This window comes from Hydra vulgaris, chromosome 03 (assembly GCF_038396675.1).
Source record: "Hydra vulgaris chromosome 03, alternate assembly HydraT2T_AEP".
Classification (NCBI taxonomy): domain Eukaryota; kingdom Metazoa; phylum Cnidaria; class Hydrozoa; order Anthoathecata; family Hydridae; genus Hydra; species Hydra vulgaris.
In genome coordinates, this window is record NC_088922.1 from 37757905 (window position 1) to 37774033 (window position 16129).

A 16129-nucleotide genomic window follows, 5' to 3' on the forward strand; every position below is an offset into this window, starting at 1 on the left:
AATCTGCACCAAGTGCCTCTTCAAAGGGTTTGTTATTTAAAATGTTTTCATAGATACATTGGTGTACGGTTTACCACTAAGTTTACACAGTTTGCAATTTTTTAGAATTAGTCACGTTGCCACGTATTCAAGAAAACAAAAATTAAAATTTTTTTCTTTTGGTACTTGAGCACCTGCGATAAAAGTGAGTATAATGGATTCAGATATTTTTATTGGTTTTTTTCATCACTTTAACGAGATTTAAATTTTAAATAAAAATTACATAAGTCATGAAACCATCAATTTTAAGCATCTAAGGAACTGAATTAGAAATAGAGATGATGAATATGGTCATTGAAGTAATATACATTCCACATTGAACATTTCAAGCAATCACATGACACAAAACTGTCCTAGTACTTGATTCTAATGAAGTATCGTTGCAAGTTTTCAATTTATTTTTAAGGATTAATTAAAGATGCCATTTGTTATAGAAAATATAGCAGTCAATTGAAAATAAATATTTTTTTAATCCCACTGATTCTTATCAGCCATGTTCTTCTGGTGGTTTCCAAATAACAAAAATAAAAAAACTTATGTTGTTTATATGCAACTTTTTGGAGTTGTGCAGGTAAAAAATGAGCTATTTGGTTTGCAATCAATATGACATGTTTTAGATCTAAAACAACACATATATTCTATAGAATATGTGGAAAAAATGAAAATTGTGTGCAATACGACTTATAAATGTAAACTTTTAAACTTTGTATTTATATTGTATGTTGTAATTGTAAAATCATTGATTAGATTAGCGGAATTAACTCGTCCCAAAAATATATCAGGTAGAAAAAATCTGACAATTCTACTTTCCCTACATTACCTTAAGCTGAATTTGTGGAGCCAGCATTTTGAACTAACAATTAGATCAAAAAAAAAAATTTTTTTTATATCATTTTTCGCTCACGAATACAATACGTAATTATTCTTAAGAATGTCTCGTGTATTCGTAGTATTGACTGTATTAGTCTCCGTAATATTCATACTTTAACGTTTAATTGTTTACAGATTTGTTGAGGAGATATGCGCTTATTGAGAACGTCTTCTCTTATCTCCCTATTGTTCTTTAATTGAAAATGTAAAGTTCGTATAGCTTTCCTATAATCTGACTGCAATGATCGTCCGGTCGTTAAGTACACAGTACCTTCAATAACATCAACGAGCGAGTTGTTAAGCTAAAATAAAAAAAAATTAATATTGATACAAAAACAATCACAAACACCATTACTGTCCGATTAATTGCACAAGAATAATAACTAAATAATTTTGACTGTTAAACCAACATTATTATAATAATCTGACATATAGGCACAATAATGATTACAAACATCGATTCTTTTGCAAAATTATTTGTTTCTATTTTTAACAATAAATAAGTTCACTGGATGATAATTTGCAGGCTCGAACATTATCTAGACTCTATTCAGCAGATAGAAATTTTCAAAGTGGAATCTTTACTAGTACCAGAGTTAACAAGGATTTCATTCATTAACCAGGAGTTCAATAATGGTAAATAGATCAAGCGATATCACTTTACACCTCCATTACAATCCTTTTTCCACCATACGCTTCAAAACGCAATTGTTAACAAACGCGCTCAATTTATTTACTATGCAACGGCCCTATTTAATAACAATAGACCTTTTCATAAATATCTCCAACAGAGAACGGAGATCTTTTTAAAGCGAGGCTAAGGTTTTGTAAAATTCAGAGGAATAAGATGTAGAATTTCTTTCATTTACTTTATAAAATCAAACCTTTAATCAGTATATTATATACATTTATTAAACAAAATGTTGAGTTGTACTTATTCAAAAAAACCCACAAACGCTTTTGACATACTTAAGGGCGATTTCTATACTTAAGACATACTTAAGACGAAATAATTACGCGAGGCGAATTTTTTCGTCATGAGGAAACGCCCGCTTTCTTTTGCGCTACTTTTTTTTATTAACAATAAAAATGGCAGTAATAAGTTTTAATAAGTTTAACTAAAAGCAATTATTACTTTTTTTTGCATATTTTTGAATTTGAAACATCTGGAAATTTCTTTCCATGCATTAATTTTAACATTTCTGTCTTTGTATGTAAGATGTGATATCATTTAATGTAATAATTTAATATAAAGTTTTTTTATAAGAAAGTTAATGCTCTGATATGAACATTTCTGTTTAAAAAAACTATTACTGCAAGAACGAACAGCAGGTTTAACTCCATGTGAGATTTTTAACAAAAAGGTTTATCTTCGTGTGGCCACTCGAAGATGAACCTTCTTGTAAAGTGTAACTTTCAGAACTGACAACTTTTTTTGCGAACCAAGTAATTATATTTTACCTTATAGATTATTTATTTTAGTATTATTAATACAGTAAACTCCAATTTATTCGAAATGGTACTAATTCAAATTTCCTGCATATTCAAAGCAATCTTCCTTCCCCGTGAACTTTTCTTACCAAACTCATGCAAATACCCATCAGTTATTTAAACCTGCAGTTATTCAAAACTTCGGTTATTCGAAATGATTTTTTATTCCTCTTGACAAAATTCCGTCAGTTATTTGAAGTTTTTTTCGATTGATACCATTCCATTACATTTCAAAACGTAACATTATGGAACGTTATCAAAATATAACAAACGAAATAATGTCATTAAATATAATAAAAAAATCGAACACTTTGCCGCGTAGTTCGGTATAAATTTCAACATTTTTTTTTTTTTGTTATTCACCTCCTCAAGGCCGATAAAGCCACTACAGATGAGGAGGCTACTTAATAGTAATTATAACCCTCTCTCAACTCCAAAACACGAAACCTTGACAAACAAGGCCGCTGCGCGGAGAAACAAGTTAAGCGCGGTACTACCAGGGACGTGGTGGGGATCGAACTCAGAACCTCCCGCTTATGAAGCGAGCGCTTTACCACTACACCACTACAACATGGCATCTACACAAAAAGAAGACAGTTCTGACAATCGAACTATCTTACTCTTAAAGATTTAGACCTCAAAACACTTTAACTTACAGGATTAAGCATAAAGAAGACATAATCAGCAAGTATGAAACTGGTCAACTTGGAGCAAAGAGACAAAAGTTAAGTTTGGCAAAGCATGATTCCGTTGATAAAGCTGTATATAAATGGTTTATGAACGCACATGAACAAAATGTATCGATTGGTGGACACATCATTAGGGAGAAAGTTTAAGATTTTGAAAAATAACTCAACATTGCGGACTTTAAGGCTTCAGAAGGGTAATCTGATTGGTGGGAAAATAGATATGTTATTTTTTAAACTATTTCTAGCTAGGGAAGGTTGAAACTAGGGGTGCACCAATGCCTACTTTTGGCCGATGCCGATTGGTACAGGCCGATACCAATGCATCGGTCCTAAATTTGATTTTATGCTCTTTTCTCTTTTACTAATAGGTAAAATAGGATATTTTTTTAAATATAACTGTCGATTTTAATGCTAGCTTATTTGCTAAAGTTTGCTTAATGCTTAGTTGCTTATCAATTTAATTTAAAGTTAATTTAATTCCTCTTATTTAATTTAATTTAATTCATTTAAATTAAAGTTAATTTAACTCTTAGAAGCAGGGCCGCCAAAAGGAAGAAAGGAAAAACTTATATAAAAGTCAAAAAGTAGACCAAAAAAAAAAAAAAAAATGATTTTCCCTATTTCATGGATTGCGGCAACTTTTTTTGGTGATTGAGATAGATAACTTTCAGACATGGAGCAAACTTCAATCTTGATAATATTTATACTCATATCAAATTAGGTTGCTTCGAAAAAAAATTGGGGTGATTGGAGCCTGGGAACTGCAAAAACCCTAAAACTTGTGCCCCCCAGCCCCTAAAATGATAAAATGCTAAAATATTATTAAATGAAATTTGAAATCTGTCGATGAATATAAATTTAGTTTAGAATAACAATAGCATTAAACTCTGTAACTTATTGCCCTCATATTTGAGGCTGGGGGCACAAATTTTGGGGTTTCGGTAGTTCCCAGGCTCCAATCACTGAGATTTTCTCAATCACCAAATAAAGCTTTGATGCTACTGCTTCCATCATTGGAAAGCCAAGGAGGTATAACGAAAATGACGTATAAGCTGGGGCGGCCACTACTTCTCCTTGTCTGTAGACGCCATATTTTGGAAAGACATATTACCCACTTTAATATGATATATCCAGGAAGTTAAACGCCTGGTCCAGAGAACCAGCTCTTTAAACTCCTGGTCTATTGCATTATGCAAGATGCATGGCAAAAACGTTGTATTACCTTAAAATGCATTTAATTTTGGAAACCATTACAAATTCATTAGAAGAAAATATAGAAGGGATTCGTGATACCGCTATGTTTGTTGGCATCTTTTACACTCAACTTGTTTCCACTTAAACATGTTATGGTCGATAAAGAGCTTTTTCACTCTCTAGACTTTGCACAAGATCAGCCTCCATCTTTTTGTTCTCTAGTAACTTAGCGATCTTGGCTCATCTTTGATAAGATCGGACATAGAAAGGGTGATTTGCAGTGGCTCATGTTCCCTTCACAGTTCTGGAAACTCAACAATTTTTATCTTGAGTTTGAATCTACTATTAAATCCTATGATGTGGTCAATGACTTTTCTGAGAGGGCCATTAATCTAGTTAAAGAATTTTGGAAAATCAAACAAAGAAAAAAAGATTTGTTCTTACTTAACTATGTTTACAAAAGAAGTAAACAGGGGGCAAAGAAAAAAGATTTAGCATCGAATGTAACAAAAAATATTTTAAAATGTTGAGTGTTAATAATTTGAAGTTTAATATGATGTTGATTTTACTTTTATTTCTTCCTCCTTCTCCTGCAGCTCGAAAGAAAGGTATATTAATAGGGGAGAGCTAATACACCTTCCTCTAGATCCATCTCTAAGTTTAACATCGAAAATAATATAATATTATAATAGCTTATTTATAATTCCATTTAACTGACTAGATTTTGTAATGAAAAATACCATAGAAATACAGGGGTCGCGCAGATTTTTTTGATGATTAAGATAGATAACTTTCAGATATGGAGCGATCTTTAAATTTGGGTATGTTTATATTTTTATTAAATGAAAATACTTTGTAAAAAATCGCACTGAGTGGAGCCTGGGAACTACCAAAATCCCAAAACCTGTGCCACCAGCCCCAAATATGAGGGCAATAAATTACCAAGTTTTATACAACTGTTATTTCAAACTAAATTTATATTCATGGACAGATTTCAAATTTCATATAAAAATATTTTAGCGTTCGAAAGTTATGACAATGTAAAGTTTCTAACCCCCTCATTTTGGGGAGGGTAGAAACTTTACATAGTCATAATTCTCAAATGCTAAAGTATTATTAGATGAAATTTGAAATCTGTTGATAAACATAAATTTAGTTTAGAATAGCTATAGTATAAATCTTGGTACCTTATTGCCCTCATATTTGGGGCTGGGGGCACAAGTTTTATGGTTTTTGTAGTTCTCAGGCTCCAATTACTCCAATTTTTTTCGAAGCATATAAGTATAAACATACCCAAGTTTGAAGTTTGCTCCATGTCTGCAAGTTATCTATCTCAATCACCAAAAAAAGTTGCTGCAATCCATGAAATAGGGAAAACCATTTTTTTTTGTCTACCTTTTGACTTTTCTATAAGTTTTCCAGCGTTAAGAAAAAAAAAATACAGTTAGAGTACTTAATCTTATTTTATATTAGTCATTGTGAGAGTTTATATAGGAAAAAAAATTGAATTCAATATTGTTTAAGGGTGGCACACATGAAGTTGAAAAATGTCTAAAAAGGGTTAAAAAAAAAAAAGGTATTTTGGGGCCGAGTAACTTGAGTAACTTGAGCCCTTAAACTTTTTTTAAAGTTAAAAAAAAATCTCATATATAAAACAATGGTTTGTGCACCTGATAAGCTTCCGCTCTAAACCGAAAAAAATTTTGACCTAAATCTGAACCACCCTAATACATATATATATATATATATATATATATATATATATATATATATATATATATATATATATATATATATATATATATATATATATATATATACACACACATATATATATAACCTATATCATTAATTTGATTCTAGTTTCAATTAAATCTGATATGTTGTTTTTATTTGTTTCTTATAATTTTATTTATTGAAAGTTTTAACCTGCATAATATTTATATTTAAAATTATTTTTTTGTTTTATATTTTTACATTTAGCTTAAAATTTAAATATTTACTGTATTAGGCATACTTTTTAACTATTTAAAAGTTAAGAAACATTAAAAATGAGACTATTCTCAGAGGCAGGTAAGATTTTTGATAAAAAAGGGCTTGTTTGTTGCTAAAAACTGGATGGCAACTCTTTTTGCACGACAATATTCTTAAACTTTTAGAAATCCTTACATAAGTGATTACTGCAAATAAAATTAGGCAAAGCTTCAGTCAAGCGGTCTAAAATAACTTATTTTTTTGCTTGTTGGGCTTTCTTGTGTAGACTTGATCAAATAGGTGACTTTTTAATATAAACATAAAAAATTATTATTACTTTAGTACATGCATCGACTATCTTATAGCCTACTGCAAAAAGGGAGTGCTGCTACATCGATTATCTTATACCTTGCAGCTACAAAGAAGTACTGCTACATCGATTAGAGGTTTAGCATGGGGCAGCAATCTTTTTTCTTTTATTATTTCAATTAAATTTCCTAATGTTTAAAAAGCCTCCACTGACAAGAGCACAACAAGCGAAAAAATAAAATTTTTTTAGACCGCTTGACTGAAGCTTTGCCTAATTTTATTTGCAGTAATCACTTAAGTAAGGATTTCTAAAAGTTTAGGAATATTGTCATGCAAAAAGAGTTGCCATCTAGACCGCTTAACTATAGCTTTACCTAAAATTACATTTGTTTGTTAAGAATTTTGTATTTTTTACCAAAGATTTACCTATAGTTTTTCATTCAAGGATTTTTTAATTTAATTTACAGTGTGTCACAAATCTTAAAAAAAAAGGTAAAAAATAAATTCCAGCATTTTGGCCTAAAATATTGTAATTCCAGCCGGAACCGGATTGACCTAAAATCCACAAATTCCGGCCGGAACGGAATTCCGGTACATCCCTATTTCTATATGATAAAATAATATACTTGAATTAAAAATTTTAGAAAAATTTTTTTTTAGGGGATGCTAAAGTCTCTTGAACATGAGACGGGCCCCTAATATTATCAAAAAAAAATAGTTCTTCAAAAGTATATTATGTTGGGTCTCAAAAGAAGCGAAATTTTATAAAAATTTTAAAAATAGTAATTACTTTATGAAAAACATTAAGAAAAAAAGTATAACAAAATTTTTTTGTAAAAATGCAAATTTTTCATTTTTAGTTAAAAAATGTCATTTTCTAGGCAGTGAGATTTGAAATAATATTTTTTTTATAAAATGATAATTATTTTTGAAATTTTTATAAAACTTCGCTTCTTTTGAGTCCCAACACAATATACTTTTAAAGAACTTTTTTTCTTCATAATATTAGGGGCCCTTTGGATGTTTAAGAGATTTTAGCTACCCCTAAAAATATTTTTTTTCCAAAAATTTTTAAATTCCAGCATCATTTTATAATATAGAACGCATTTAGGGTTGTGGAGTCTGCATTTTAAATAATGTTTTAAATAAAATTTGGACCACCCTATTATACATGCATTTTCATTTATGGAATAATTATACTTTTGCCTACAATATAGAAACACAAAAATTAAAAAACTGATTTTTAACAACAATCGGCATCGACCGATGGATACCAAGACCAATGCCAATGCATCAGGTAAATGGTCAAATGCATTGGGAGGCCAATGCCGATGCATCCGTGCACCCCCAGTTGAAACCCATTTGCCCATGATCCTATCAAGGTATGAATTGGGTGATACTAACAAGGCTGACAAGTTTGGTTTATTTTATCAACAGCCTCTGACAAAAACCTTTCATTTAAAAGGTGAAAAATGTGCAGGAGGAAAATTCATTTAATAGGCCTAGTAGGAGGGAATGGGGTTGGTGAAAAGCTGCCTATGTTTATAATTGGAAAGGCAGAAAAACCATGTTTCAAAGGTGTCAAAGCCTACCTTGTCAGTACAAGTTCTAAAACAAATCCTGGATGGACTCTAAAATCTTTACTGATTATGTAAGTAGGCTTGACACAAAGTTTGATGGCAAGTTTGAGGCTAGAAAAGTTGCTCTAATTATAGATAATTATCTCATCCTAATGTTGACAATCTCAAAGCAATCGAATTAGTATTTTTACCACCAAACACAACCTCAGAAACTCAACCAATTGACCAGAAAATCATATGGGCATTGAAGGCTTTTTATTGCACAAATATTGTGAGGCATCAGATCAAATACATCGATGCTGGTAAAATGACCCTAGTTATCAACATTCTTGAAACTATGAGCATGTTAGTCAAGTCATGGGATGCTGTATCAACATACACTGTAATGAGTTGTTTTAGAAAGGCAAGCATCTAGCGGAAAATACAGGTTAAAAGTATAAATGATGAAGATGATCCTTTCAAATTGCTTGAAGAGAATGTTAACAAGTTTAGATCATGTGGTTTAACAGAAAAAGATTTTGCTGTTGAAGATTATGTAAACAATGATTTTGATATTTGTATAAGCGAAGCAATTGCTATCACAGATCGCGAAATTCTGGATTCCATTTTAATCAACAATTGTCCTGAGTTAGATGATGAGATAGATGAAGAGTCAAACAATTTGCCTTCCGAAAAGGCAAAACTAATAGAGATTGCACGCGCAATAGAGTTAATTAAATGTTGGTCTCTTTTTGAAAATAAGGGCATCGAAATCCAACTGGCTAAGCCTAGATCAAAGATGTTTGATAAACATTCTTTAGAAACAAAAAGCAATCGAAAATTGATTTTTTTCAGAAAATTGTAAAGATTTTATTTTTTTATCTTAAATTTGCTTTTATTAAAGGTTAAAACTTAAACAACATTCCAAAGTTCCAAAGAAGCATTCCAAAGTTTTTCTTCCTTTTTACTCTCTTCTGTTAAAATTTGATAGTAACTTGAAATAGGTCACTTTAAAGAAGATTTTCAGTTATTCAAATTTTTGGTTATTCAAGTAAATTCTTGCTCATCCTGGAGGTTCGAATAACCGGGAGTTTAATGAATATTTTGAGGAAGTCCAGTTTAAATGCGAATTTGAATCAACATTTGTTTGAAAAAAGTAGTATTTTCACAAAAAATTCAATAGAGTAAAATGATTTATGCAAATCTTATTGGTCATCCGGAGTATAATAATGAATTACATATGTATATCTAAATTTAAAGACTCTAAAAAATAAGTTTTTAAATTTAAATTTAAAAGTTCTCTAAAGGGCAGATTTTTGTAAATAAGATAAAATATAAAATGTACAACAGTACTATAACAACTTTTCAGCTTATTTATCTGAGTAATGTTTGTTACTTCAAAATATGATATTTAGACCACTGAAGACGTCCTAGTAAATGTTCAGAGTAAAATATAAAAGCACATATGAGAGAAAAATAGAGAACAAACTTTAGTTTATGGTAACTAGGGACATTGCTATGAACTATGGTTGCTACCTAAAAGTGTTTTAAGGTCTAAATATGAACTAAAAAAATTTATTTTATCTTTTCCAATGTTTGATGCATGAAAATAAACATGTCAAAGGAAGAAACTCCACCAAAAAAAAAATTCAATTTTTTTTTTAGATTATTATTTATATCCTACTACCATAATGAAAAATTAAATTGCGTTTTGAAATATAGCAGTTGCACATGAGGTTAATATACATAAAGCTTAAATTTAATGTAACTAATTTAATTACTTATTTAATTGTTAACTCTCATTTTTAATTTATCAATAAATTTATCAAATATTCAAAACTTCATTTATTGTTTTTATAATTGTTCAAAAATTGATTGATTTTTGGAAATTTTTCCCATCCACCCCGTGCTTATTAAGACATTTATTAATTTTTACTTTCAACAAAGTTTTTACTTGTTATTAACAAAATTTTTAACTAGTTATCAACAAAATTTTTACTTGTTATCAACAAAAAAACTAAATTTCATAACTGAAAAAAAAAACCAGAAAAATTCAAAGTGTAAAAATTGACAACCTAAAGAATCTCATCAATTTTGATTTGTCAAAACTTAGGATTTTTTTCTCATCATAGTATAAAACTTATGTGAGCATATAAAATAAAAAAATGTAAAAAACTTAAGTAAGCATATAAAATAAAAAAATGTAAGAAACTTATGTAAGCATATAAAATTCTATTCAATTGTAACAACTGTTTAAAAGTACACATTTCACAGCAACACTAGAATTAAACTATTTATTTGTGTTCTGTAAAAAATTTCCCCAGTCTTTTTATTAGATCCCCTGTTTATTAAGTCGGTACTTAAACTCACCTCCCCCTCCTTAATAAATAAAAATAATGAAGAAAATATGTAACTGTAACATCAATCGATATGATTGGTTTATTAACTTTTATATATATATATATATATATATATATATATATATATATATATATATATATATATATATATATATATATATATATATATTATATATATATTACACATGAAAAATATAAATGTGACATAAACAATTGTATACACACAATGTATACAATGATCATTTGTATTAACACTATACTAGTGTATACACCCTATATGCCCCATAATAAACACCCTTTTATAGGTTGTTTCAGTAGAAAATTGACAAAATCTCCCCAAAAAAAGTGGTTTTTAATTCATTAAAAATATTATTGAATTATTATTGTTAGGGGCATAGCGGAAAGTTTGCCTGATGCTATTGTGAAGGAACAAAAAAGGAATCTACCGACCAGTTAAGAACATTTCAAAGTCTTAATGATTGGTACCTAAAGTATGTTGAAGATGGCGAGCAGTACAAGAACATGCAGATTTACAAAAATATTGTTGGTCGATGTTTGCTACAAGAATATTCAGAGACTCTGGTAATTGACATAGTACCACCTCCTGATCTGCATTTATTTGAGCATATAGTGACTCAAGTCTGTGTGACTCAAGTGAGTTTACTAAAAACTATTTATTAAGTAAAACAGTTATCAGATATGGATATAATCGAGTAAAGTATGATGGACCTAACTGTCACTAAGTCTGTCCTGTCTTGTTTAGATGAACTTAGAGATATAGAGATAAAATTAAGGAAGTTTAGAACAGGTAGCAATTAATTGAGGGTAAAATGTTTACCCTCAATTAATTGCTAAAATTAAAAAAAAAACAACCTATATATAATTTTTTAATTTTTTCTTTTAGTCACTAAGGGCTATTTTGGAATGGAGCTATTACCAGATTTTGGCAAAGACATCAAAGATTTTGTAGCCAAAAACTTAGAAAACTATCTTAAGAATCACAAATTATTCAATCAGCATGGGCTGGAAACTCAATTCAAAAAATGGAAGAGTCAATTCAAACATTTTCCTATAAAAAAAAGAACATGCATAAGATATTTATGATGATATTTAACTACATACAATATTAACAATTACTTACATTTTTAAATCTTGTCAAGTTGTTATTAAAGATATATGTCAATTTTTTTTTAAATATTTTTTGTTGATTATTAAAACTTTCTGAAACTGCTATTTATTAAACATAAATATATCAAAGTTACATTTACCAATGCATAAAGTAATGTGTTTGCAATGAATACTCATACTACACATACCAGAGCATACACCCTGCATATACACCATTTTAAATACCCTTTTGCAGGGTGTTTCATTAAAAGATCATCAAATTCTTCCAAGAAGATGCGGTTTTTATTTTGTTTTCAGCTGTTTCCTGGTCAGGTTGACAAAATCTAATAGTTTGCCAAATATTTTTACATTACCATGATATTCAACCTAAAACGCCTATATTGATGCAGTGAGCTGGACTGCTTGCAAAAAATGATCCAACCATTTTTCAATTGTTACCCAGGCATTTTTGCTACCAACAGAAGTAGAATCTATTGGTGTTTTATCCAAAAATTTTGATCAAACTTGAGTGAGAAGATCAACATTGGTTTTAAAATGAAACATAGAAAGATCGATATTGACAATAAATAATTGTGATTATTTTTCTTCTTCAGAGCTTGTTTCCCTTCATAGCAGCAATTTTCTTGGTCTGAATATTTCGAGCAACCATTAAATAAAACTGCTTTCACTGCTAGTTAATAATCCATTTAAGCATTTGCCGTATTTTACATGTTTTAAGAAAATTATATATATATTTAATTATTCACCTCCTCAAGGCCGAGAAGGCCACTACAGTCAAGGAGGTTACTTTTCGTGGTTATAACCCTCTCTCAACTCCAAAACACGAACCTCAACAAACAAGGCTGCAACGCAGAGAAACAAGGCCGGATCAAACTTGGAACTTCTCGCTTATGAGGTGAGTGGTCTACCACTACACCACTACCGCATTCAATTATGATCATGAACATAATATCTATTTATGTGATTTTAATTTTTAATTTTGCACCTTGCAAGTTGATTTGGCAGTCTCTACTGAACCATCATGTGAGTACATTATGTACTTGTTTGGTCTAAAATCCTGTACATATCTTGAGCCCTAAAATTTTTTCAAAATTTTCTCAAAATTTTTTTTGTCTTTGCAATATCAAAGAAAATTTTTGTGTCATCGCAATATCAAAGAAAATTGGCCCAACACCTCAGGTCAATTTTCTCTTGTTTCCTCAAACTTTTCAAAAAAAATTTTATCTGGTGTTTTGGTTACATTCTAATTATGAAAAAGTTTTCCTTTGAATTTTTTGAAAATTTGATTTTTTTTTTAGTTCATTGCAAAAAAAAGTCAACGAGTACCAATCAATGGCATCATACTGAAAGAAAAGGCACTAAAATTTGCAGAAGCATTAGGAGAGTTGGAATTTAATGCATCTGATTGATAGTTTCATAATTGGAAAAAAAAGTTAGTTTTATTTTGTCAAATTTTGTTAAATTTAAATATAAGCAGATACACATGCACCAGCAGTGAATTTTTCAAATGTGTGATTCAAGTTAAAATTCAATTATTCTATAATTATCCTTATATTTAGAAACCACATCAGCTTTAAAACTCTCAGGTGAAAGTGCCTCTGTCATAAATGATGACAACTTAGTGGGGTGAAACTATACTCCCAACATAGCTTTTAAATTATAAACTAGAAAGCATATTTAATGCTGATGAGTTTAGGTGTTTTACAAGTCCCTGCCAAACAAAAGGCCCATCCACACATTGAATGGCTAAGCAACATCAACCTGATATTTCTTCCCCTGAACAACGCATCTGCCTTACAGTACATGGATCAAGGTGTAATAATAATCTTTAGAATTCATTACTGTTGCAAAGTTATGCAAGGCTATCAAGGCTGTTGGTAATAATAAATCTTTAATAAAAATTTCTATCCTTTAAGTATAAAATCTTATTTCATCTTGGAATGCTTTGTCAAAGGAGACTGTCATCAATTGTTTTGATTATCTGGTATCAGTAAAACAAACCAGCAGATGGCAGAACCTGCTATCATCATTAGCCTCTGCCACCTGCTGGTTTGTTTGATCAGTTAGAATCTTAGATAGAATAGCTTGACTGTTGGCAAATTAGATTCTTCTGCCGCCACAGAAGAGCTCTCTGCAGAATCTTACATCAGCTTAGATTTAGATGTAGTAACCACCTGTTCACCAGCTACTGATGCTGAAATTGTTGTTTTCAAAATCAGGGTCTAATTTTGAAAACAACAATGATGAAATTGAAGATAGCCTTGATAAAGGTATAAACATTGAAGCTACCCTATGCTTATCTGATGTTCAATTAGAAGATGCTTTAGAAACGCTTCAAAATGCTTTACTATACAGCCCAAAATATTGAATTGAAAAAAATCCCTAGCACTGAAAATTAAGGATTTAATGAAGGTGGAAAAGATAATTTGAAACAATGCCAGGTTACAAATTTTTTCTAAAAAATGTAGCTTTTATTGTTAGTAACATTTGTCAGATAGAAAATAAGGTGTTTTTAGTAAAAGTTAGGCAATATCTCAAAGACAACCTCTATACTTTATGTCCTATTAGTATAAATGGAAGTACTATTATTGGATGAAGTATATGTTTTTTATGTACTATTAATGGATGAAGTAAATGTTTTTTATGTACTATTAATGGATGCAGTATATGTGCTTTGAGAAGGAAAAATTTGGAGTCTAATATCTGCCATCTTTTAATATTTTTTATCTTTACTATCTATCTAATCGAACAATAAATGATATCAATATATCGAATAATAAAGGATATCTGTCATTCATTATCTGTCTTGATATCATCTGTCATTCAAATATATCACTTTGACTGCCAATTAGAAAATCATGGAACCAAATCTTGACTCAAACCATATCTAACCTGTGTAAATAGGTTTAGATGCAACTTTTCTTAACCAACCATGTTATCAAAATGAGTTATAGATGTTACTAATCCTATTAGAACCAGATCCTTTGAAATTAGTTAAATGCATAATAAAATACAAAAAAAAAAAAACCTTTGTTTTTTTTCTGCATAAGTTTTTTTCTGCCTAATTTTAGTAATACCAAGTACAGACTCAGAAAACTAGCAAATAACAGCCATGTAATGAGTTCACTGCAAAAGTTCACTGCAAAAGTGTAAGTGTAACTCTTTATTTTATAGAGTTAAAAAATAAAATTTATTCAATAAATGTAAATAATTTTAATAATTCATGATGTGAAGTATTTATCAAAAAACAAATTATAATAATTAAAAATTTCTAATGATTTATAAATGGAATATAGCAATCAATATAACAAAATCCTCAAACCAAAGTTGTTTGTTTGTGAATGTTTAACAAAGTTGGTTGCTTGTGGATGTTTAACAAAGTTGATTATTTGTGGATATTTAACATAGTTGGTTGCGTGTACATATTTAACAAAATTGTGAATGTTTAACAAATGATTTTAAATATAAATTTATTCTAAAAAGTTTTCATATAGCTTGAATTTCAATTTAGTAAAATAATAAATAAATTAAAAAATAGTATTTATGAATTAAGTTTTATATTAATTTTAAATTATTTAATACTACAATTAACTTTTATAAATACCTCTGTATTTAAGGCAGAAGCTATCAAACATTTTGCTTTAGCCCGAAACAAAAATGTTTTCTTATCACTCTTAACTTCAATAGGCTGTCGAGCATTAATGTTTTTATAAAAACGCTTCCATTTTTGTAATACTTTCTGCGCCAACTGTTGAACTTCTTCTGCTTCATGTTTTCTTAGCTTATTGATTACATGTCCTAACTTTGTTTCAAGTAAAACCTCTTTTGACGGAATACGATTTTCAAGGTTTGTAAGACACGATACTAATTGATCAGTAGTTTGTTCAGGCATCGAAAGTATATTTTTAACATGTATCATTTCTTCTACCACTACAACGCGCTAAACAGAACATTTTTGCAGTGCTATAAACACAAAAGAAAAACATCATCAAATAAAAGCAAATTAGATATGGAAATACCTACGATACAGTCTAAATAAAATTTTTAATGTGATTTAAAAACATAAGAAAAATAATCAAAAAAAAAAAAAAAAATCAAAAGATTTATTATCAGAAATACTAATTTAATACCTTCAGAGATTCAATGGTTGTTTGTCGAAATTTTGGAATAACCTTTTTTATGACAGGTGTCTGACCTTCGGATGGATCTCGTGGTATCTTTATCACATATTTATCCATTTTATATATTTAAAACTGGAAAAACATAAATCGAAAACAGTTTAGCTAAATGAACAAAAATAAAATTAATAGAGTTTAAAATAGATTTTGCATAAGTGTATTTTGCAAATGATATTGTGATAATTTTAAATAAGTTATGTTGAACAATTATAGGTATTCAAAAAATTGCACGAGAAAAAATTACAGGATAGTTTGCAGCTTTTTATAAAAATTAGAAACAGAAAAAAGTCAATTTGGTTAACTTTATTTTTAATTCAATTGCGATACTAAATGTTTAT

General features: G+C 29.4%; 1 protein-coding gene across 1 annotated transcript; it reads right to left on the minus strand.

The window, feature by feature from the left end:
• Positions 1-907: 907 nt before the first annotated feature.
• LOC100213016 (transcription elongation factor A N-terminal and central domain-containing protein 2) lies at positions 908-15901 on the minus strand. The gene is made up of 3 exons (XM_065793114.1): positions 15744-15901; positions 15218-15553; positions 908-1211 (listed from the first exon to the last, which is right to left on the minus strand). The coding sequence occupies exons 1-3, from the start codon at positions 15849-15851 to the stop codon at positions 1017-1019; spliced, it is 639 nt and encodes a 212-aa protein (XP_065649186.1). The 5' UTR covers positions 15852-15901; the 3' UTR covers positions 908-1016.
• Positions 15902-16129: the final 228 nt, after the last annotated feature.

What these genes read in the sequence shown, in the direction of transcription:
- LOC100213016 (XM_065793114.1), bottom strand. Translation starts at nt 15,851, where the DNA reads ATGGATAAATATGTGATAAAGATACCACGAGATCCATCCGAAGGTCAG. An exon ending in CAACCATTGAATCTCTGAAG is followed by an intron (nt 15,554 to 15,743) that starts GTATTAAATTAG and finishes TGTTCTGTTTAG; the next exon opens with CGCGTTGTAGTGGTAGAAGA. An exon ending in CTTCTGCCTTAAATACAGAG is followed by an intron (nt 1,212 to 15,217) that starts GTATTTATAAAA and finishes TTTTTATTTTAG; the next exon opens with CTTAACAACTCGCTCGTTGA.